Raw genomic sequence first — 24,354 nt, forward strand, 5'->3', positions numbered from 1 at the left:
GAGCTGACCTCCAAAAGACCCATCGCGTACGGCCTCACTACTGTAACAGCAGCATATACTTTTTTTGCACAGGAGAGGGCAAAGGGCTGTTTCCCTTTCTTCCCAGGGCTTGAAGGAAAAAGGTGGCTGAAGAAGGCAGAGACGTACAGTTGCTGTTGGCATAGAGGGCCCGAAGGGAGAAGCCACTCAGCGTCAACTCTTTCAGCTTATTCCGCTCGCAGTGCAGCTGCTCCAGGCTGCACAAGGAGCTCAGATCCAGATCTGTCATCTGATTGTCTCGTAAATCCATATAAGTCACAGATTTGTTCCCCTTCAGTGTGTCAGCTACTGCTCTTTTCAGGTTGTTCAACCTAAACACTCAGAGATAAGAGTTAGAAAGTCAGAAAATCAGACACTGAACACTGGACATCAGTAAGAGAAGAAAGGAAAGGAAGAGTTCTGGTGAAGGCTAACACCAAAGGCGAGAACAGTGAAATGTGAGAAGCCATGGTAGATTTCAGGCAGCGAATACAAAGACTGCTATGTGAAACCATTTTACTCATTTCCCAATATTTAAGAGATTCTAAAGACCAGACTAGAAATGTGAAGCTGAGCCAAGGGACAGCTACTTTGCACTGACACAGGAAGCTAATGCAGAGACTCAATACTAGTCTGCCTTGTCACAGACAAAAAATCCTTTCTCCCTTTCTGAGAGCTCTGCAGTTGGCAACCTGGAGAATCAGGATCACATCTCTAGGGTGGGGCAAAAAAGGGAGAAATCAGAGCTATGGAAGCTCATGGTAACAGCGTATCAAAAGAGGAAAACTAGAGAGTGAGCCACATTCAGTGACTTCAGGCATTGCTCGGCTACTCTTGCTTCTCTAAGTGAATTCTGCAAACACTCAGAAACAGAACTCCCTAAAACCTAAAGAATCAGCAAGAGGAAAAAATTACACCTATTTTATTGCAAAATGTACTAGAAGTTACACAGCTCCTCTGCTGTAAGCGGGAAGTAGCAATCTGGTTCATGTGCATAGGCAAGCTTCCCCCCTTACCTCAGGTCCACACTTTTGATGTGACTCATACGGTTCAGCACTGCAAGGTCCAGCGTCTCTAGCAAGTTCCCTGCCAGGGCTAGTTTGTCTAAGATGATGAGTTTCTCACAAATTGCTGGCAGTTCACAGAAGTTATTGAAGGAAAGGCCAAGGCAGCTGAGCTGTTGCAGACCTCCCAGTTCTTCTGGTAAGGATGTGAGGAAATTCCCATCGAGCCAGAAGGTCTGGAGACTGCAGCAGTGAAAAAGTGAAAGAAAAGAATTCAGCAAAGAGTAGTGAACATCACATTTAGCATTTTCAGTTAATTTCCTCGTATAGCTAGCTGGTCTCAGTGTGGCTATTTCTTAAAGGTACCTACGAGCTAATTTTATTCTCATACACATCAGAATATGTTCTCTTTGCATCTGCTGCCATCTTGCATTCCCTTGCCTTCTTTCTTGTTATCTCCTTCCTACATTCTCTTCTAATTTATTTGTTACATCAAATGGAGCTGCAGACACTCCTTTTTTAAAATAAGCTGGAGGAAAAACAGGCCACAATGAACCAATAGCTCAGTATCAATGTTTATCTAAAGGAATGCAGTAATAGTCTTGCAATTAGATTTACTTAAGCTTAACCTTTTATGCACTCTGGGTAGCTACTGGGGAAAATGGAGAAGGTTTTTACTCCAGCAAACACTTCAAGCCAAAATTTTCAGAGGGGATTGCCCAAGCATTTCCACACTAAAATCCTCTTTTTAACACAAAAAGCAAGCAAATTCTGTAGAAAGCTATCAAAACATACTAGTGCTGACAAAAATCACTAGACCTCTGTGAGATGTTGCCAGAGAAAAGTTTTACACAATAAATTCGAAGTTTTACAGAAACTGCATCTGTATGGAAAATATTAAATACAAATAATAAACAGAAATTCAGAAAGTCACACACCTCTGCAGCTGCAGAAAAATGTGCATTAACTTATCTGAGAAACAATACAATTGCCTTCAGATTGCTTCGTCTGCATCACGTTTCCTCACCTTCTCTAGATCAGCAGCTGTCATGTTTTAATAGTAGTGATAAAGGAATTGCACCTGAGACCGTCTGCAGTCCTGTAAGGCACCCTTATACTTTAAACTTGCATACAGTTAAGAACTGTGCAAACCCTTTTGTGTAAGACATTTATGAATACTGCAGCAATATAAACAGCATGCTCTGCTTGTACAAATAAGGTTCACACACTAGGCCTCTGAATTTGAGAGGGATGGATATTTTTCCCTAGTTCTACAACGCCGAACTGATCTCCACAGATGTTTTGCTGTACTAGTCTGCAGTTTCAGGAAATGCCCCTGACAGTGTGAGCTTTAGATAGAAACTCTTAACTGTTTTTATGTAAACATAACAATATTTATGTTTAACCAGTAAGACATCACCAAAATAGTAGTTTAAAAGGGGAAAAAAAAAAAAAAAAAAAAGATGAGAACACAGGAAGGAAACAACAAGAAAGCAGGTAAGTGAATGCAAGATGGCAGCAGATGCAAAGAGAACAAGATGCCTTCACTTTTACATAACAATGGACATAAACCTGCAAGAAATCAAACAAGTCATCCCAAAGTAAAAACAAAACAAAAAAATGCCAAAAACCAAAGCCCCCAAAACACACCCCCCCGCAGAGAACATAAAAAGCTTAAGTTTACTAAACTTTAAGTTAGAGTATATTCATGTGCTTGGAAGTCTTCACGTTTACTCTAGCTCAGCAAGGTGGCGCCTGTGATTCAAGGCAGCGCCTATGACTCAAGGTATCATAACTGGCTGTTAAGTGTATTCCTAGGCCACTCCAAAATGACAAAATCCACTAATCTCCTCTATTAGAAAACTGATTTACACTAATTTATTTTTACATAGCTAGCAGAATAGGCAGGAAGTAAAAAATGATGAACCATAACTCGCTATATACCAGTGACTTAAAACGGCAACTATATAAACACACTGTAGTATCTTAATTTTCAAGGAAAACCAAATCTTATTGGACATCTTGGTTCTCAACCTTCTGCTGGGGTCAAATACATCATTCAGTGTCCATGGACAGACCAGGCTGCCCCAGCACCCATACTTTCATTAACAGTACCTCCACGACAGCTGAGCTCAAGCAAAGCACCAAGGATGTTTATGACCACAGATAAAAAGAATATACTTACTTCAACAGTTTGCCAATCTGGCTCGGCAAGTAACGAAGTCCGTTACAGGAAATATTAAGCTCTGTCAGAGTAGAGATCTCACACAGTGATACAGGAAACTCTCCAAGTCTATTATGAGACAGGTTCAGGCTCTTCAACTGAGAAAACCTATTGGTAAGAATACTAGTTAATTCACAGGCCTCCATGGTCTCAAAGCAAAAAGCATACAAAACCAGTTATAAAGAGTTTTGAAGTCTTCGTACACTGGCGATACAGTCAGCTAACTCATTATGGGAGCTTCTGAACAATTTTCTTTTAAGTCACTGATATTTTGTATCTCAGTGGTAATGCTGAAAGTGATCAAAATACCATGGTTTTACTGCAAAGACTGGCAACAACCTTTTACCCTGACAGGCTTCCTCCTACTGACCTTTTCTAAGATTAAGGAGACCAAAAATACTCCATTAAAAAATTTACCTTCAAAGAATTATGTAGAGTAACAGTCTACAATTATGCAGCTTGGGAAAACACGAGCTGAAAACATTAACTTGGACTATTCTGAGAATAAAACAGAAGGGGGAATACCCTTTTCCAGCTAGGCACAACAGAAGGCCTAGCACAGCTGTAAAAAGGAAAACCAGGAAAGCGCTGCCTTCACCCTGGGAAGCCCAAGACCATGGGCTTTTTCCATGTGTGAAGTGCTGCTTGCTTGGCAGACTGTACCACACAGGTAGTGCCAAGCAAGCACTGATGCAGCCCTCACAGTCACTGCAGTCCCACGTGCCTAAGAGGTGGTTGCCTATTCCAGCTCCTTTTACCACTGTGCTAGGTGCAAATAGATAAAGAAATCAATCATGGGCTGAGGTCATATGCAAAAGGTTCTTCTCAAAGAGTTCCTCTTTCTACAGGAAACAAAAGTATTTCTCCCCAAGTAATAACCTTCTCATCCCAAACCGGAACCATTAATACAGTGGGGAAACTAATATACACAATTTATGACACAACTGCAAACCTAATGTAAGGTACCAGAGAAGTACTTCTTGGAAACATACAGTTCATTTATCTGCTCCACCCACCATACTTTTTACTAGGCCATGGTAAGTAGCTCTTACTTTGAAGCAAATGTTTTAATATAGATAACAAATCCAAGGTTAATTAGCTCGAGGGAGAATATTACTTCTAGCTTGAGATGTCCTGAACTGTAAGACTGAAAGGTTTTGGATTTTGTTCTTTATAGTGACTCCTTTTTCAGATTCAGAATACTTGGAATGATCTGTGTAGGAACTTACATTTCTCCATTTTGCTTTATAATCGTGGGGAAGGGGGTGTTGTTTTTTCTAAAAGAAGGAGCATATTTAATACTTGGACATGGGTGGTTTGCTTTGAGGAAGCACCCTGCCATATAAAAAAGGGCATAGGCATGTAATGTTTCCTGCAGCCACAGACTCTTTTGCAATGCAACTGGAAGTTAAAGAGAAATATACTGGTAATAGCTTTCCTAAAGGGAACATATTGTATGATGCAAAGATCTCACAATGATACGAAAATCACAAACTTGTACACAGAACTTCACAACAATGATGGAAAAGTAGGAAACAAGAGGGTAAACCTACATATTTGAACTCTCTCATTAACTGGTTCAACTTTAAGAGATTTAGGGCAGATCACAGTTCTCAGGTTTTGGAGTCAGAAAACGCTTTAATGAAACTGCTTTCTCTGGAGTTCTGCAACTTTTCTTTGGCACTCTGGATTTTTCTATGGCACCTGTCCTTAACACCAAGCAGCTCTTTTTCTCTTATTAGCAGAGTGTGGTGAGAAGCTGCCCTGAGAGGCATGACATTAAATGTGACAGCATAACCAATTTTTAGAATTCACCCCTCTGCAACAATATCAAAGCAAACACAAAAGGGGCATTACATTTTCCAAAAGCTCGAGAGAAACTGATACATGACACAGCTTGGTCTGAGACTCCTCGAGCAGACAGTCATTCAATAGGGAGGACAATACTCAAAAGTCTTTTGAGTTCTCCTTCTGTCCCTTCTCCTTTGCCCCAACATTCTTGAACAGTAGGGATGTGGGAATGGAATGCAAACCCAACTCTCAAGTTGTACCCATGAACCATATATTATATGGAACAAGGATTCTGAAATTGTTATGGCTCCTCAAGTTTTGGTCTATGCTTTTACAGCATATATTGAGATTACAGCAAAGAGGTATGGAAACATCGCAACAAATCCTCAATGGGATGTCCAACCTCTGTTCAGCAGCCCAAACTGGTGCTGGCCTGAAATATTCCCAGTTTCATGTAATATCCTGCTCTGCCACCAAAGCATCCCAGTACAACTCTGTACCAACTAGCTATAATGGTGATAATAGACATGCATATGTATACACATGCATATGCACACATAAAAGATTAGACTTAATAAAGTTTTCCAGAAAAGGGAGATACTTGAAAGGCAGTAAGTTACATCTCCTAGATTATTTTTTATGTAACAGAACAGGTGGGGTTATTTAATTTCCTTTGTTTAACATTTCCCTTTTAGTTAATTATTTTTGTTCCATTATTACAAATTATAGCTAGTTAGACTCCTAGAGCTTGAAAGACTTCCTCAGAGAAAGAGATCTGATCATTGCAAAAAATTCCGCTATTTGGAATTGTGAGTCTCTAGGCATTGATGACACCTACTGCAAGTGAGCAAGTTTCTTTATTTGGGGTTTTGTCCTGATAAACATCCTAAAAACCTCCGAAATAAAATCTTTTCAAATGGCAATGAGCAGCCTTACGTGGGCTACCTAATGCTACCTGTTTATTCAAGATTGTGTGAAGTGAGGGCTTCTTTTATGGCTTTTGTTTGTTTGAGGATTTCAGCTTCATCAGACATAGTCACTGCCAGGAAAAGAGTTGAGTTTCTGACATGTGAGATCTCTTGTTGACTACATGCAAGGTCAAAAGAAATTTCATGCCCCTTTGCTGATCCTGTGAACCAAGGATACCGCATTTTAGAAAACGAAGTTCTGGTAAGGTTTTCAACATCACACAATGTATTTGAAGAAAGTAGTAGAAAGCAAAATCTTGAATTACTGTAAGCAGCTGTTTCAGTAATAGAACCTACTACAATTCAGTAGTTACAAAACATTTAAATAACTTTGGAATTAAAATAAGACCAGACTAGACTCTGGCTCTCAACAAAATGCAAAGAATTCTCACAGATGTGCAATTTTTTCCCCCTGTGTGTACCCTCATGGATATCTGGGTATCTCATTACCTGTAGGAAGAAAAATAACCTGGTAACAGGCCCCTAGAAATAAAGAAAACAAAAACACAACAAAAAAAACCCAAAACAAAACAAAAACCCTGCAGTTTTGCAATTTCTCTAAATGCATTATGCCTTAAGAAAAGTGTGTTAACCACCACAAAGCCATTTGAAAATATTGCTACAGGCTTCCTAACTGCTTTTGAAATTAATAGAGCAACTCCTTGAAATCTTTTTAGTATGGCTAGCATAGGTATCAACAGACTAATCTTCCTCTAGATTTTTTTTTTCAAGAATTAACTTTAAAATATTTTTGTAAGACCCCTTCACTTACATAAAGTGACTACATCATGCTTCCATACCATGACACAACTGCTACTCTTTTAAAAGCAGATTGCTACAAGTTTCAAAAGCAAAGCTGGAGTCTCACAGGCCCTCTGCCAATTCCAAATGCACGTCGAGAACTTCAGAAAACGGGCTTTTTCAGACCTGCAGTGCTTACCCACAATAGCAGCATTATGTTTTCCCTCACCTTTTATTTTATACCCAAAATGTTTTTAGCAAGCAGCCTTATATTACTATTGCATCTTGTCCATACAAATGGCATATTGCTCCACAAGGCTCATCTCAGATCAAACTTAGCACAAAGAATCCATGGAAGGGAGTTCATGAATACTGTAAATTGCTGGAGGCTTATGCCTGCCTGTGCTGTTCAGTTCTGCTTCCTAGCCCCCTCATTCGTTAGAGATTCCTGAAGATCAGTCTTTTTACCACCCCCACGAGAACCGGCAATAGACTCCCCCTCCTCTTCATCCCTGGATGCACATGTCAAGAAATACAAATGTCAAAGAAAAATAATTCTTTGTGGACCTGCAAAGAGAGTCAAGACTCCCTGCTCCACTTGATCTCATAAAATTGTGTCGTAGGTTGAGGTAGATGATGTCTTGACTGTAGAATAGGTGCTCGGGTAGTTCCTCAAGGCTGTAGCATGACAGATCAACCATGCTAAGTCGCATAGACACAACCTGAAAAGGAGGAAAAGCTGCAGCTGTGCAACAATTTTTCTCTGGAAGTCTACTGGAAGGCCAAAGAATGCAAATAGTAACCAATGTGCAAGAACATGAAAAAACCTCCCTGCACCCATCAGGGAGAGCCCATGCAGGAAACTGAGTCTATGGGGTATGAGTTCACATCATTTGCTACTATTGTTTCTGCAAGCCCCCTGAGAAGGATGCATATCTGGGTATGAACACACAGTAAGCCTTGCTCTGTATGTGTAATGGGTGCTGCCTAAAAGCTAGACATAAGAGTGCCAGCCTAATGGAGGAAACCATATTTTTGGCTGAGGAAACTGCTGAGGAAGCATAATCTCTTGAGTGCCTTCCAGAGATGCAAGCAGCAACAGGAAGCAGTTTACTTTCCAGTTCAGTCCTTAAAGGTTTACAGGACCTCTGCTTCACCTAGCTACTTCTTCCAGCTTTCTTTTGTTAGTTTGTTCAGGGCATATTAGAAGCATGACCTGTTATGATGAAAAAGTTTCACAAATTACGGTTTTGCAACATTTCATAAAGTCTCTGCAAATATCAGATCTCCTTTCATTAAGTATGCTTTGTTTCAATGTCTCTCGCGCTTCATTCCAGATTTCATGACCTGCTTTATGCTGAACTCATTTCCTATTTCATAATATTTTTTTTTATATATATATATATATGGTCAAAGCATGGCTTAGCATTAAGCTATTGCCATCCAATTGTACTTTAATGCACAATAAGGATGCAGCTCTGAACAAACTACACCTGTCTTGCTGACCTGTGATCTCCATGTTAACTCAAACCTATCAGGGTAGCTCTGTGGCAGTCCAGGCAGATTTAAGTATGGCAACAGGTGCAATTTATACCTTTCCATGACTGTAAAGTCAGCTAGTCCCTGTGGTTTGCTCTAGTGATCTATGATTAGCTATCTCAGTAGGTGCAGCAGGGGTGAAAAAAAATGCAGAACTACTACTCAACATTGTTGCCCAGGCAGAGACAGAAGAGAAGGCTAAAAGAAAAACTCTGTAGTCCTGAGCATGTAAGAAATTAAGCAAGTTGGAAAGTCTCTTGGGTCCATCCATCCAGCATCCTACCTGCATACCTAGCATCTCTGCCTGCATACCAAGCCTACATTTGAAGACCATTCTTAAACCCATATCCCCACCACCCAAACCACTGCAGTCTCCAGAGCCTTACCGTGGATGCCTGTCGGTGCCACCGCTGGCACTCAGCCAGTGTTTCAAAGGAAACGTGGTATGTTTGAGCTTGTGCACCAGCAGATGTGAAAGCAAGTGTGTACTGCCGACGTTTCATCTCTTCCACCTGCAAAGGGAGAATTGAAAACAAAACAGCCTGCCTAAACTCCAGCAATTACAATGGATCTGAAGTCTAGGGTGAGGTATTACCAACTACTGGTAACATAACTTTACAACTGTGTTTTCAGCAAAATGTAATTGAAGAGAAACACAAAGTAAATCCTTCTTAACATCTTTCTGCTGAAGTAGATCCAAGCAGCAATAATTTCTGGAACGTCCATTCTCAACATTGGCTACCAAGGTGGAGGCAGAACTCTTCATGTCATTAGCTTTAAGACTACTACCAAAGCAAAGCAAGTAGAAAGGGGTCGTACAACTCTCTGCACATGTTAAGGCAGTAATCTGTTACAAAACACTACATTAACCTCTTGTGGATAATACCCATCGTCATGATCCTTTCTTCCCTTCTCAGTCACAGAAAGCTAACCAAAAAATGTCTTACCTTCCCTCCAACGAGAGGCAAGATGTGCATCTTCCCTGTGTGGCTATCTTTCACAGAGGACACAATGAGGCACGTACCACAGAGAATTACCAAACGCTCTGCCCACTTGTGCAACTGGGTCTTTCCTTTCCGTACGTTGTAGACTCCAGAGAGCAGGATGCGATCTAGCTGTTCCACTTGACATGGCTTTTCTGAAGAAAAAGGGGACATTAGAATTCACTTTCCCTTTCTTCCTCATTCTCAGCTGTCAGTACAACTAGCAACACAGACATAATATGCAAAGTTATTTATTGTAAAGAACAAGCACAGACAAGACAAGGTGCCCTTCAAAAAAACCCTCATGCAAAGGACAAGCAACTTCCTCAGTCAGTGCAGTGATGGCGATAAGCAACCACTGTGTGCCTTCCAGTACAACATTCTACCAGTTGCCAGGTAGTAGGTTCCTAATCTACAGGTAATTGTAGACCTCAGCAAACTTACACACTTGCCAAACATCTTTCATTCAGATGCAACAGAAAAGCAATTTCAAACTCTTGTGGAGTCAGCTAAAGTCACAGAAACCATCAAATAAGTGGCTTCTACCAGTCTTTAAAGTAAGGCCTGGAAAATTAGCTACAGAAGAAACTTACTTCCCCGAAGACTATTCAAGTGAAAGGACTCCAGCACTGACTGTTACAGCTGGTGCTGTGTGCACTGCTAGCTAGGACTCTAGCTAGCCAAACAGAATTCTAGTCAGCCTTCTAATCCACATACAGTTAATTTTAGGTCAGCCTAACTCCCTGCCCCATTTATTACCTTTTGTTTTCAAGATAATGACAGATCTCCCAGACGCTTTTCAAGATTCTGTCCACTGTTCATACTATCTTACCTGCTAGGAAAATTTTCAAAATAGTCACTGAATTTAAAGAACAGGAATAAGCCTGAACTGATGGATCTATGAGTTTCAAGTGTTAAGGATCTCCTCACATTAAATTTGTATTTAATTTTATCCTAAATAATCCCTAAGACAAATCCTGGCAACAGGTCCTTTGTTTTACTTAGAAAAGAGTCAGTCTTTTTTGAAGTTGCTACTGACACCTTGCTTCTGTCTTGAACTGTCCTACAAGTGTCCTGATATCCCCAAGCAGCATGAACCTGCAGGTATTTATATTCTCCACCCAGAAGTCAGAAATTGACTAGCCAACATATATGGCAGACAATGATAAAAACTCTAGATTCGCTGGAAAAATAGTCTCACTATTGTTTATGCATGCCTCGCTTCCAGACACAAATCATACTCCAAACTTTTATTAGGAGCAAAAAGTTAACCACCAACTAAAGTCGTTATACTCTTTCTCAGCTAGAAAGCAGGCTCTTCAGCATGCCAAATTTAAAGCATTGTCTTTATGTCCATACCATGCTGAATTTAGCTGATTATATTTAGCTGTTTATTTTACAACAGCAGCTTTGTTTCAGAGACATGAATTTTGGTGTAAGATGTCCTTTAATGATGAGAAATTCTCATCATCCACAGAAAAAACTGCCTGGATTTCACCAAGCTGAAAGACCAGCCACAGATTTGCAAGAAAACAGTATTATGCGACCAGAAGTGGCATCCTACTGACTGCCACAGCAGCACTGTTCCAAGCACCAGATACTACTATGAAGCTACACCAATCCTCCAGTTCCCCCATCTGCTCTGAAAGATCCGTAACACCTATGTCCTAGTGCTAAGTAAACACCCAGGGGCAACATCCAAGGACTTCTACTTGGAATCCCAGGTATTTCACAACTCCTCAAGCTGTGTGTAAGAATGTTCTTAACCTCTAGGGACAGGCAAGTTCCTGTCAGTCTTTGCAGCTCCTGAGCTTGGCCTTGAATGTCACTGCGATGATGCTCAACTCCATGCTCCAATTAGCGAGCACAGGCTTTCCCATGGAGAACAAGGGTGCAGGTCATCAACAGACAGAGCTAGCACCTCTAACAGCATGAGTTACACAATTCCAGCGACAGCAATACATGGAATCAAGACAATTCCCCACAGAGAAAGCGTGCAACCTCTACAATTCACATCTGTCACACCTGACATAGAGTCTTTACATGCTTCAACAACAGATCAAACAGATGCAGCTCTCCAGGGCCATCAAACTGTTCATCTAACCCAGGGGTCCTCAAACTTTTTAACCAGGGGGCTGGCACACGGATGAAGTGGCAGGCAGTCATCTGCAGCTGCTTGGTTTCCCTCCCCAACCCCCGGTGAGGGGTGGGGGTGGGGCGGGGGGGTTCTGTAAATACCGGGGGCCGGATTGAGGACCCTGGGGGGCCATATTCAGCCCCTGGGCCATAGTTTGAGGACCCCTGCTCTAACCTTTGGTCTCTGAGCTTGCCCCAGCCAGCCTGGGTCACTGGCCTCCATTCTCCAAGTGACTTCCATTGAAAGGAAGCCCTCGCCCCATTCTCCCAACCAATCTAACACGCCTAAAACTCTTGGGCTCCTACGAGTATCTTAACAGCCAGACTTCAGGAAGCATGCTTCCCTCTCACCACTGTTTAACGTGAGATTTCTATTAATCTGCTTGCAGTCCCATCAACCCAACTGGGCGTAAGCACTCACCATGCACCAGGGAAAGAAACAAACCCAATGTATCACATGGGAAAGGCAGACAGAAATGTGGGAAGAGAGCAGAGAAATCCAAGAGACATCCCCAAGGAGTGAAATAAATATGAAGGTTGCTCTCAGCACTCCAGCAGGTCCAGAAGGGGCCCACAGAAACGGTCAGGTGGCTGGAACACCTCTCCTATGAAGAAAGGCTGAGAGAGTTGGGGTTGTTCAGCCTGGAGAAGAAGAAGGTTCTGGGAAGACCTTCTTGCAGCCTTTCAATATATAAAGGGGACTTATAAGAAAGGCACGGAGAGACTTTTTACCAAGGTCTGTAGTGACAGGACAAGGGGCAACGGTTTTAAACTGAAAGAGGGTAGGTTTAGATTGGACCTAAGTAAGAAGTGGTTTATGATGAGGGCGGCGAGGCGCTGGCCCAGGCTGCCCGGAGCAGCTGTGGGTGCCCCATCCCTGGCGGTGTCCCAGGCCAGGCTGGACGGGGCTGGGGGCAGCCTGGGCTATGGCAGGTGTCCCTGTGCCTGGCAGGGGGTTTGGGCTAGAGGTCCCTTCCAGCCCAAACCATTCTGTGACTCTAGGATTCCAAGTAATGTTTCTCTGGCTAAAATGCATTACTTCATCCCTTACGTTCTTAGCTACAGGCTTTGCAAAATTATCACATAATCCTCCATAGCATTCCCGCTAATTCTTCCCCTACCTTTAATAACCACATTTACTTTTACTTCCTTAAAAAAGGTCTCCTGAACTCTCTTCAATCCTTATATTTCTTCCTTCACAGCCTCTTTCTAAGCAGGACTACTCTCCCATGCTGACTGAAACTACTTAGTTCCATTTTCTACCTGCTTGCTTCCACGAAGTTGAGTCACCATTCTTAAATCTTCACCAGTTCCTGCCTGACATACCCAAACTGAATTGCTAATTTTTTCCTTAAAAGTCGTCTACAGCCTTATGCTTGACACCTCTCCTCCTTGCAGATGAAGTAACTTCCGAATCCCTGCTCCTTGCCCTGTAAATCCAGACTGTACGCATGTCATCCTTCTTTCCATCTCCATTACACTGTTTTTCCTGTTCTGCACACAGCTCCCAGACAGAAGGGGTTTGTCTCAGGTAAAGGGGTAGAGAAGCTGTTTTCTTATGATTCCCGGTTTTGACACTGAATAAATAAACAATGGCTAGCAGCTTAGTCGGGCTACCCAGCTCCACCATACACAAACAGTTTTCCATTAAAAGCACTCTGACCCTTTTTTCCCTGAAATGCAATAAATACGTAGGTGAAGTATTTCTAAGTAATGAAATAATTTCATTACCAGCTTTCCTTTCCTTTACTTCTTTCATATTTCCTCTTCACTTCAGTGAATTCCTTTTCTGACTGCTAGCGTCATAGGTCAATGGGCTTACGACTATCGTTCTGTTGCTCCTTATGCACATGGTATCCTGCCCAAACTGATTCAATAGGCCACTCAGAAGTCTCACTTCTGCAATGAAACACAGTGGGTTTCTAATGGCGACCTACATTGTTATTTACCAGCTGGCACTTTCACTCTGTATTTACAGGCTGTGAAGGTATTTGACCAGGACCTTCCTTGCCCATATCCACATACCTTTTGGAAATACAGTCTTTAGGCATATCTAGACTGAACTGCAATATGTTTCTGATCTTATTAGGAGCTCTAAGGCATTTGTTGTAACAATGGAAACTAAAAACAGAGCAATCTTGTGTCTCCCTGTGGAGCTGTCTTTTCTCAAGCCATAGACACCCTGTCATCAAAAGAACTACAGAATCATGGGTTTTTTCTATCAATCTTGAAAACACGCGGTTTTTTTAGGAAATGCTTACTGGTACTTAGAGCGTTTGATGTAGCCACCATCTAGAAACCAAACAGGTCAACGACCTGGGCTTCAGCTGAGTTATACCTCATAGTTAAAGCTACAGGAACAGTGACAAGTGTGCACACACAGGATTCCTTACCACTGTAAAAGCGAATCATACAGCTGAGATCAGAGTTTGCTGCCTCTTCCTGCATTCTGACAGGATCATCAAAACCCAACCCAGCCAAGTAGTCATATACAATCTGAAGGGGTTTTTCTGTGGGCTCCAGCCTCCTGTCAAAACAGACAAGAAAGCAGTGTGAGAACACAAAAAAGATTAAACAAGGCTCAATGCAGCTAAAGTGTGAGGAATACTGACATACTGGTTGTTCTGCTCCCCTGAAAAGCATCCCCGGGGTCCGTGCTTCCTGCTTGTCAAGTAGCACTTAAGAACTGCAACACTTAAAGAATTACATTGCAGAAGGGCAACAGAGGAAAAGCAACAGACATATGCCATACAATCCATGGTGATCACTTCCATTCTATGATTTAAGGAGCACCAGGAGGAAACAATGACAAGAATCAAAACTAGAAACACTGCACAAAAAGCAGACTCCAAATAATTTTAAAAACCTACGTATAATGACTGAAAGATTTGAAAGAGCTCTACATAAATTTCTCTTCCAGATGCAACTGGGAGCAAAGCATATGAGAATCCTCCTGAAGAACAACTTCTAAAAAGAAAGAAAAAAAATTTCCCACACTCTTTAGCTCTCATCAGTGTAAGATTCTCACTCTTTGGCAAATTAACTCAAACAGTACATTTAAAGAAAAGACATTTTTAGAACTACAACAGGTCATAGGAAGGATTCAGTGCCTAATTTGAATAAATGGCAGTAAGTTCCCCTGAAACATCAGGGTTAGTATATTCAGAACAGAAAAAATTTTTTGATCCTCTCGTCTAACTTCTTCCAGAGATGTGGAATTGTTATTTTCTGCAATAAAAATAACAGTTTCTCCCTAAATCAGAAGTTCTACTTTAGGGAAAAAAGTCTTAGTGTAAAACATTAAGCACTGAAAACATAAGACGGGAGTTAAAATAAATTTTCTCCAGTTGTCCACTCATTATCCACTTCATTATCCACATAAAAATCCTCATTTTTAATCTAAAAGTGCCTAGCTTCAGATTACGGTCACTGGATCCCGACTTGTCACCTGTTCTTTAAACAGGTGTTTATAAATCATGCAACTAACTATATCTAACCTCCTTTTCAAAACGAGGCTTTTAAATTTTTCTTGCTAGGGTGGGTCTACTTTGATTCAAAATAAATTTTACCACTAATTTTTTTTTTTTTTAGCATACCAACATGACTATTCGCTGTACTCATACACAAACATACAGAGACTTCTTAGTTATACTCAAGAGTATTTATATTCCTGGATCAAAGCTGCTCTCGACTATTTGGCACATTCACTCATATCCCTTCAATCCACGAGTCCCCCTCAATTGTAGTTTTTGCAAGTTATAGCCTCTTTCCTCTCCTCTTTACTATTTAGTACGCTTGGCTTTTACATATATCCAGTGATATTGAAAAGCAGTGTTTTCCAGGGAATACCATATGTTAAACGTATCTAGATCAGCGTCTTGCACTGACTTCTCAACACTCACCACTCCCTCGTTCTAGGCCTTCCTGAGTTGCTACCTTTATTTTAGCCACAGATTATTAATAGAACAACTGAAGAGTGCAAGTTTAGCCTTCTTCATTCAGACATATGCTAACCCCTCTAAAAAAATAACGCTTCCACTGAACAACAGTTTCCAATTTGAAAAGGTATCAGCCAATGAGTTTTACTGGTTTGTGCATTGCTTTTCCACCAATGACATCAGAACACAGAAGCACAGAATGGTTTGAGTTGGAACGGACCTTTAAAGTCATAGTCCAACCCTCCTGCAATGAGCAGGGTCATCTTCAACTAGATCAGGTTGCTCAAAGCCCATCATCAAATTCTACATCACACACTGCAACAAATGACTAATGCCTTTGGCAATCAAGCTTGAAATTTCAAAGCATCAAGATCAAGTTTGTTTGGTAAGACCTGTTTTCTACTAAAATTTGTTGACTTGCATATATCATTTATACTGCATGTCTTAACGTGAAATATTTTACTACTGTATGGAGCAAATCTCTGCTTCTTCCCAACCAAAGAAAAAAATATTTCTGATTCTTTTTAATGATTATATTATAGTATATCCACTATTACCACCAGCTTTACAAATGCCTTCTCAAAATTAAGGTAGGACTGATTTCATAAAACATGCCCCCTTTGCAACTATGTAGTCATCCAGACTTCCTTTGTAGCCAACAGGACACAGCACCTCAAGTAGTAAAATGACCTCAGGTATTTCAAGCACATACATTGCAGCTCTTTCACTTCACATACAGGACCTCTGCATCAGAAACAGGATTACTCATGAAGTTATGATCCAAACCAACAAAGTTTCTAGCCTGAAAAGACCATGTCGTTGATACAAAGCTGATCCTGAAAACCAGTTCTTACTACTCAATGTTTGCTAAGCCTGCTTAGGGCAACTTTGCTTCCCCTGCTTTTGTTTTACAGGGTAATACATCAACTTGCTAGCCAGAAGGCTGTCTATGAAATAAGCCCTTTTCTCTTGCTTCAGAAATTGTCTCTTGGAGCTTCTACTGACTAATAAAACTGATGTCAGGCCTCGCAGGCTGCAGTCTCTAGTCAGCCCAAAATACAACCGGAAAGTTACTGGCAAATTTCAACCCATAAATAGGCTTTACTGAACAAAGGAGAAAAACCTTGATCTGTTGTATCTTCAAATCCACCCGAAGGATCACTCCCTGATAGAGCTGGTTTGCTTGGTAATCTGTTCTTATTCCTTCCTTGAATGGACTAGTAGGATTTAAGTTTTAGTTTATGAGATATCAGCTGCCTTAACCAGTATAAAACATCGTTTATTCATACCAACATCTGTCACTGGTCATAATTTCTGGTTGATTTTAGGTGTTTCCCTGATTTCATGAAGCTTCCAAGGCGACCAAAAGCAATGTCAGAGATAACAATTTGATAAGTACTGTAAGTACACTCCAAAACTCATACATAAGAATAATATGCATGCATCAGTTTAAAGTTTAAGATGTAATCAAGGTGACTGTCAGCAATGCATGCCACTGCTGCTGTACTGGTGGTTTGTTGTCAGTTTTGGTGGTGGTCCTTTTATAAATACAAAAAACATTTGGAAAACTGCCTTTTCTTTCTGCCTCTTCTTTAAAGCTGTAAAGAAATTGAAATAAAGAGCTACCCAGTGTAGTTTAATGCAAATTCAGATAAATTTCAGCAGGAAAAACAATCCCTCCCCAGGCCTAACTATTCTCTTCTGGTATCCAAATCAGATGCTATCACGCACACACATGACAAAGTTTCTGCCACGTTCCCAATTATTTGTAAGGACTTTCCCCCCCCCCCCCCCCCCCCCAAGAGAAAGCCAAATTAACCTAAACTTGCCAAAACAAATTGAACAAATGCTCAGAATTCATAGGAGTTTAAGGTACATAATGCCAAATTACTGAGCTTAGATGATTACTGCTGTTCAATTTGCCAAAAATTCAGTACAGATATTTCTAACCCGTTACACTGACTAGAAAGTAAGTTTAATGGCAAGTACAGCATTAAATCTTACAAAGCAGTAATGCAAGTATTTATGACTTTAAATACATATATTTTATTTAAATAAATTATTTTCCATTAGCATCAGTAAAACCGCAATCAGATTTCTGAACTTTTCAAATTATTTTTTAAATCTTTTTTTATCATTGACTCAATGTGGTTGGAACAAGCCTCTGGAGTAATCATCCAGTCCAACCCCTGGCTCAAGCAGGGCTACCTACAGCCGGTTGTCCAGAACCTTGTCCAGTTGGGTTTTCAGTATCTTGAAGGATAGAGACTCCACAGCCTCCCTGGACAACCTGTGCCAGTGCTCCATCATCCTCACAGTGAAAAAGTGTTGCCTGATGAAATCATCTGGAGAGCCTATAAGCAAGGACCAGATCTCATGCTTGCCAAAATAAAAAGGAAAATAGCTTCCAAAACAAAAACCCCCCAAAAGGAAAACAGCAGTCAAGAATGTAAATTCAGACAGTGCTGATCACCTGTACCACCAGTCACCCTGACACTGTTCCTTTCTTGGAACTCCTGAAAAAAGAGCCTAGTCCAGTTAAGATACAGCTCTTCATACTATCAGCATGAAAAGCTGGTTTATGAAGTGCTTCTTTCCCTGCTTTGCAAGATGGACATTGGACAAGAGATTGTTCAAAAGACCGTAATGCCACCAATGCCTCTCTCTTTGCAGAGACTTCTTCAGTTCAAACATAGGCTCTCCGTCTTTTTTAGGACTTTCTATTGAGATCTAGAAGCTTAGAGCCAAGAACCTCTACAAATATTTAACTCAGGTTTATGTTATCTATTTTTTTTTGCTATAGAAACAGACAGCAGTGAACATGACACCAATTTTCAAAAGAGCTTTCTGAGGTAATCTTGGAAATGACAAACCTGTGTATCTGTCTCCTATAACAGGCAAGCTACTAAAAATTGGAATAAATAATAGATTGCACTGAACAATGCTGCAATACAGTAAACCCTGATGTACTCTATAGCCTTCAGCACAGTATCCAAGAAGAATATGAGAGGTTTGACTGGATCTCCAAATACCTTGCCTGTGTTTCCCCTGACTATTGCTAGATTCCAATTCTTCTGCTATTAAAGCCTTACGCTGCCCAGTAAACAACTTTTCCAGCATATGACCTACAGCTCAGGAGCCATAAATGCTTGAGTATCACTCACAAATGGAACACTTCAAGTAGCCTCCATCTAGATTTCCTAGGAAAAAACCCCCACAAACACTCAAAACACAATTTGGCTGCTGAAGGGACTGAGGCTTTTGCAAACAATACACTTGTCCTGGTTTTGGCTGGGATAGAGTTAATTTTCTTGTTAGTAGCTGGTACAATGCTGTGTTTTCCACTTAGTATGAAACAAATGTTGATCACGCCCTAATGTTTTAGTTGTTGCTAAGTAATGCTTACTCTAAATCAAGGACTTTTCAGTTTCCCATGCTCTGCCAGCGAGCAGGTGCACAGGAAGCCGGGAGGGAGCAGGGCCAGGACCGCTGACCCAAACTAGCCAAAGGGCTATTCCATGCCACAGAGCATCATACTCAGTATATAAACCGGGGGGAGCTGGCCATGCCCAGACAATTGCTGCTCAGGAACAGGCTGGGGCACCAGTCGGACAGGGGTGAGCAACTGTATTAATTTGTTTATTTGGGTTTTACTCCTCTATTTCTCTTCCCTTTTCATCACTATTATTATATTTTATTTCATATTATTAAATTGTTTTTATCTCAACCCACGAGTTTTACTTATTTCCTGAATAACCTCTCCATCCTGCTGTGGGTGGGGGCAGTGAGCAAGCAGCTGCATGGTACTTTGCTGCCAGCTGGGGTTAAACTACATCATCATCAGAATTGAGGAAGAACCTTAATACCATGAAGGGATAAGCACTTTTCATATGACACAAATTAAATCACAGTTCTATAGGTTACTCAATACTTTCTGAAGTACAGTATTGTGGTTACCCCCCCGAAAAAGCTGTATATTTTAGCTCACCGTACTTGCCCCTTCTGGAGAGGAGACTGATCTTTTTCATTACTTTTATTCTTCTCATATTTCACTTCAGCAAGAATTAATGTTGTAGGGTTTCAAAATGCTAATTTGAATAACCCTTCATTTTCTTTCTTATCTGCATAAGTCAAGCTGATACGTTTCTTGAAGAGATCAAACACAATGCCCGCTGTTTTGTTCCTTTTATAAAAAAGCCACATACAAAAGAAACATTGGCAGAAATATCTGTTCAGGCCTAATACCCTAACAAATGTACCTCTCTTGCCATAGTACCATTTCTGTCTGAAAACCAACCAAAAGAGTGGTCTGTACTATTGTACCATCTAGGTTTGATTGCCACTGGCTGGAAGACAAAAGCCTTGCCAAAAAGTTAAGTCTTTGGAATTCACTACCTGGCAAAAGAGCTTGAGGTAACAGAAAAAACTACACCCAAGAAGTCACATGTATGCAGGATGCAGTATCTGACCACTCTGCAGATGTAGCACAGCTTAGTATTACACATTTCAAGTGTGATGACCTGGTGTGAAAGGTGTTTGACTCCCAGCCCGCAGCCGAGCTACTCTCCTGGCTCTAGCTGTAAGCTGGGTCTGGAAACATCAGCCCCAAGTCCAGGCATTTAGCTAATGATGCACATAGGTCCAGCACAGGGCTTTGTAATTAAAGCAATGAACAAACCAGCTTGTTACCTACAGACCACATTCAAACCAGGAAAGGGAACAACTCGCTGAATGCCTTTGGAGACATTATGGAGACCTGATTGAATGGGTCACTGTTCCACGTTCTTGTCAAGAGCCAAGTGATTGACTAACAAAACCTAGGGTAGGTCAGGAAAGGGAAAACCAAAACCAGTTATCTGGAACAGCAGTTTCTCTACAGAATTTCTTTACTAACACGATCAAGGCTGACAGGTTCCAAAGGCGATAGTTAAAGCCTGAGGTGGAGAAATATGCTTTCCCTTCAAGAGAACACAACGTGGTTCTCAAACCCAAATTGGCATGCAATCACATCAGAAATGTAAAAATTTGTCTTGTACCCAGTGCAATATGCATTGAATGCTAGCACACGTGGAGAACACCCTGGCTGTCACAGCAGCTGCTACCTGACACAAACAGCCCATTATATCCACATCAGTATCACATATCAGGTACTGGACACTTCCACCAGTCAGAGAAGCAGCTCTGTTAAAGTAAGGAGACAGAAAAGCCAACAAAAAGCAGCAACTGTTCCACAACTCCTGCTGCAACTGTAGCTCCCCTTCATAAGCAACAGTCAAGGTTTCACATCTTTGCAGTTCACATTTTTGTTGTGAGGGCTATCAGACCAAAGAAGGTATCCATGCTAATTTTGTTTAATCCTCCCCTCTGCAGGAAGGTATAATTTCTGAATATGAAAGAATGCTAACAGCAGGAAAGGCTAGGAGAACTCTAAAGGTCCTTGAGGTACACTGTGGAGAAGAAAAAAAAAGTTCTGACAGAAACTGACTCCCTCCCCTGCATGCAGACTTGAAAGGGAAATGCAGAATGATCACAAGGACACCACCGAACTTTTAAAGTGAATACACAAAAACATTTGTTATTTTTCCATCTACTGTCCAGCTTTCAGTCTTCTGAATCAGATGCCAATACTGCCACAGTCGGCTTCTGTAAGAAAGTCACCTGCTGATACTAAAGGGGGGAATAATTCTTAAGTTCTTTGGGAGACAAATGTACCTAAGTGTAAAATGCAATCAGATGCTTAACAGAATAATTTATATTCATGAACACATTATTAATCAGAAAACTTTGTTCGAGGAAGGAATTACCTCAACAGGGCATGGGGATATCTTGAGGATTCTGTCATCTTCCTGTGGTCATGCAAGCAGGTGCCACTCAGGCCTGCTTCCTGTTAGCAACACAAATGTTACCAGAGCAACGCTGGGAACTCCCATTTCTCTGCTGAGAACACCCCCGGCGGGAAGTAATTCAGGGATCTCTTCTGTGGTAAATACATTCTGAGAATTACAAGGAACGGATGCACCGTAATCAAGAATTCTCAATTAAATTTAAGACAAAGTCTGACAAAGCGTTATACAGACCAAGAGGCAACAAGAGTGGGAAGTAAACATCTACAACTCAGTACTTGCTTCCGAAACACTGGTAGCAGGACCAATTTACTTATCCAGTGCAAAGCCTGCCACAAAACAAAGACAGGCATGGCTACCTAACACGAGACAAGACACAGATGCTGAAAAGAACTCAAACACAAAACCCATTTCAAAAGCTAAAAAAAGTCAAAATGTCCCACTCTGAACACACCTACAAGCTTTACCCAGGCTTTTTCATGATACGCAGTAAAGGGTCTGCTCTACTTTCTAAATGCTGGGAAATCTGCTCACTGTTAGGATCCAAAACAAGCCAATTTCCTTGTAATTTCTTCATGCAATGAATGGAGATTTTCAGCTGCCTTGATAGCTATGGTCGTGTCCATCTAACTGAACTATCCCCAATTCCAATAACCCAAGCTGGGCGAGGTAAAAGGGTCTAAACAACTTTTTTCAACAGCTGGCTTTAACCACATCCTATTCTCTGCAGCTCTCGCCAGTATCACTCCTGTGCCCTACCTGATCAGGCACACGCCATGTTTGTAAAATTTGGATACATGCGACTTACGACTTTTGTTTTGGTATCAAAAAACCAGCTACTAGTCTTGTTCAGTGTATGTTGGCTCTACTGCTTTGCCTTCAAGTAAGAAGACCACAGCAATTTTTCTCCCCTGAGAACAGGAGTGGCAACTGAATGTTAAGTCCAGAAGAATCAATGCAAAGTCTAAATCCTGACAAACATAATGGGAGCTTGTAAACCTAGAGGAGTCCACAATACATCCACAGTGTAATGTTCACGCACATTAAACCTTGAGCTGTCTATTTACAGTCTAAATCGACTGCAGGCATAAAACGTATAATCTGATGCTTAAGCCTTCCTTATATAACCCCTACTACGTTACCTTTCTACCTTTAATTATTTACGTGGCAACTCTTCTTGGCAAAAAAATCGCTAACACATAAATATTAAATGACATAACTGTGAAAGTACCTTACATGTTTCACTGACTCAGAACACCTGTTTACAGCCTCCTAAATAGCTTAAGTTTTCTGGATGCTAAAACATCTGTAACATAAAACATAACAAAGGAGTATATGAACAGTAGCTTCTACCTATAAAATGAGAACATATTTCCTCTTGGAGTACCAGCCAAACCCTCCCAGCTAAACTACCTATGGCTGAACTAAGAAATGTGTAAAAGGTGCACCACTGCTTCATTTTTATGGATTGCATTACCCACGGCTGTAACTGCTACCAGCTGCCTCTGTCTGTCCCACATGGGTCCTGCTAACGTGCAGAGGCACGCACAGTGCTCCCCAAGACAAAAGCAATGTTTCTTAAACTGATTTATCCTTTCTCCACCCTCACCTGACCAGGTCTCCATGAAGCTGCAAAAAGAGGTTTTTCCTCCCTTCTCCATCGCATATCTCGGACGCCAGAGTGTCTACCGTACAGAGGACCAAGCGCAAGTCTGAAGAAGCAGTAGCTGCAGAATCTTTTCCATAGAGATACACGCAGCCTCGTCCGACGTCCTCTTTCAGCCAGTCCCTCTCACGGGAACCAAAGCGGCTCCTGATCAAACGGCTCCTGCTCCCGTTGCGCTTCACGTTCCTCTGCAAGCCCAAACCAGCATGTCAGCCGCCGCCCGGCTCGGCAGCGCCCGGCCTCCCTCCCCACGGCAGGCCGGGCCCGCGGGCGGGCCCCTCGCCAGGAGCCGGCGGGACCCCGCGGGCGCCGGGCCGGGCCGCCCCGCTCGGAGACAGGCACAGAAAGAACCCAGCCCCCCGTCCCGCCAAGGTCGATGCGGGCAGCGCCTCCGGCGCGGCCCCAAGCAGCCGAGGCGGCCCCACTGCGACGACTCGCACCCCACCACCCGCCCCGCCGAGAGCGGCCGGCGGGCCCCGAGCGGCCCCAGAGCAGGCCCCGGTCCGCTCCTCACCTTCAGCACCCGGATGCCGCCGCGGGGCCCGGCCCGGCCCCCCCGTGCACCGCCCGGGGCCGCCGCCTCGTCCTCCTCGGGCTCCGGCGTCTCCCTGGGCCCCGGCCCGGCCCCCAGTCCCGGCCCGGCCTCCCCCATCACCGGCCGGACGGCGAGACCCCGGGCAGCGGCAGCCCCGCCCCGGAAGCGCGCGGGCTTCCGCCGCCCGACGGCCCGCCCCGCCCCGCCCCGCCCCTGAGCGCGCCCGGCGCTGCTGGGCCTGCCGGGGCCGCCGCGCGGCTCCAGCTCCGCGGGCGCGGCCGGGCTTAGCGGCTGAGCCGGAGCAGCTCCGGGAGCTTTCGGCAGGCGGGTGCTGCAGCGCCCGCGGGCTGCGCTCCTCAGCGCTCTCGGCCTGGGGCTGCGCTAGTGCGGGTGACACGGCTGCTCCTGGGGCGTCAGGCGCCAACTGCCTACTGACCGGGCGAGGAGAGAGAGCGAGCCCGCCGCCATCCCCCTCGCTTACCCCCTGCCTGCCACCACCCGCCTCCCAGGGCTGAAGTTACACAGCGGAGTGCCTGCACATCGCCCTCTCAGCGCCGTGCCGGCCAGGCACATCAGCTCAGGCAGTCTTATGTGGTGGCTGCTAATAGTTACCATCGTCACTGCGCGGTTTACCAGAATTCGATGAATGCTTGAAGACAGCTACTGTTCATGCCTGAACAGGATCAAGCACGTTAAAACAGAAGCCTCCCACCTTCCCCGTAAGTGCCAATGGTTCCAAACTGCAAACATGCTTTAGCCTGCAATCATCACATTTCTTCCTTGCTACACTAACTCCTAGTTTATTTCAGAATTAAGTCCAGACATGCTTTCCAAATTCTCACCGTTGGTATTATTACTGTGCCAGACTCCGAGTTCTATTACAGGTTTCCTTTAAACACTTCCTGCCTTCTTCCCCGTCTATCTGAGCACTCCGCTGTGACGCACACAGCGGCGCCTGACAGCGCTCC

General features: G+C 42.8%; 1 protein-coding gene across 8 annotated transcripts in view; it reads right to left on the bottom strand.

Annotated features, from left to right (window-relative positions):
• Positions 1–23,556, bottom strand: part of PHLPP2 (PH domain and leucine rich repeat protein phosphatase 2) — a 40,959-nt gene extending 17,403 nt beyond the window's left edge. For 3 of the 8 annotated variants that reach the window (XR_008825661.1, XR_008825660.1, XM_056360574.1), the window contains exons 1-9: positions 23,366–23,556; positions 22,795–23,039; positions 13,798–13,931; positions 9,233–9,423; positions 8,672–8,797; positions 7,314–7,468; positions 3,208–3,354; positions 1,035–1,265; positions 148–350 (exon numbers count right to left, since the gene is read on the bottom strand). Coding sequence is in view for 6 of the 8 variants with exons in the window: in XM_056360574.1 (XP_056216549.1) it covers positions 148–350; positions 1,035–1,265; positions 3,208–3,354; positions 7,314–7,468; positions 8,672–8,797; positions 9,233–9,423; positions 13,798–13,931; positions 22,795–23,039; positions 23,366–23,503 (1,570 nt within the window). In the remaining 2 variants the exon portion in view is untranslated. Of the gene's footprint in view, positions 1–147; positions 351–1,034; positions 1,266–3,207; positions 3,355–7,313; positions 7,469–8,671; positions 8,798–9,232; positions 9,424–13,797; positions 13,932–21,146; positions 21,336–22,416; positions 22,492–22,794; positions 23,040–23,365 lie in introns of those variants that run through there. The other 5 variants (XM_056360570.1, XM_056360568.1, XM_056360569.1 and 2 more) reach the window with 5 other exon arrangements.
• Positions 23,557–24,354: the final 798 nt, after the last annotated feature.

The sequence above is a fragment of the Falco biarmicus genome, chromosome 15 (genome assembly GCF_023638135.1).
Source record: "Falco biarmicus isolate bFalBia1 chromosome 15, bFalBia1.pri, whole genome shotgun sequence".
Lineage (NCBI taxonomy): Eukaryota > Metazoa > Chordata > Aves > Falconiformes > Falconidae > Falco > Falco biarmicus.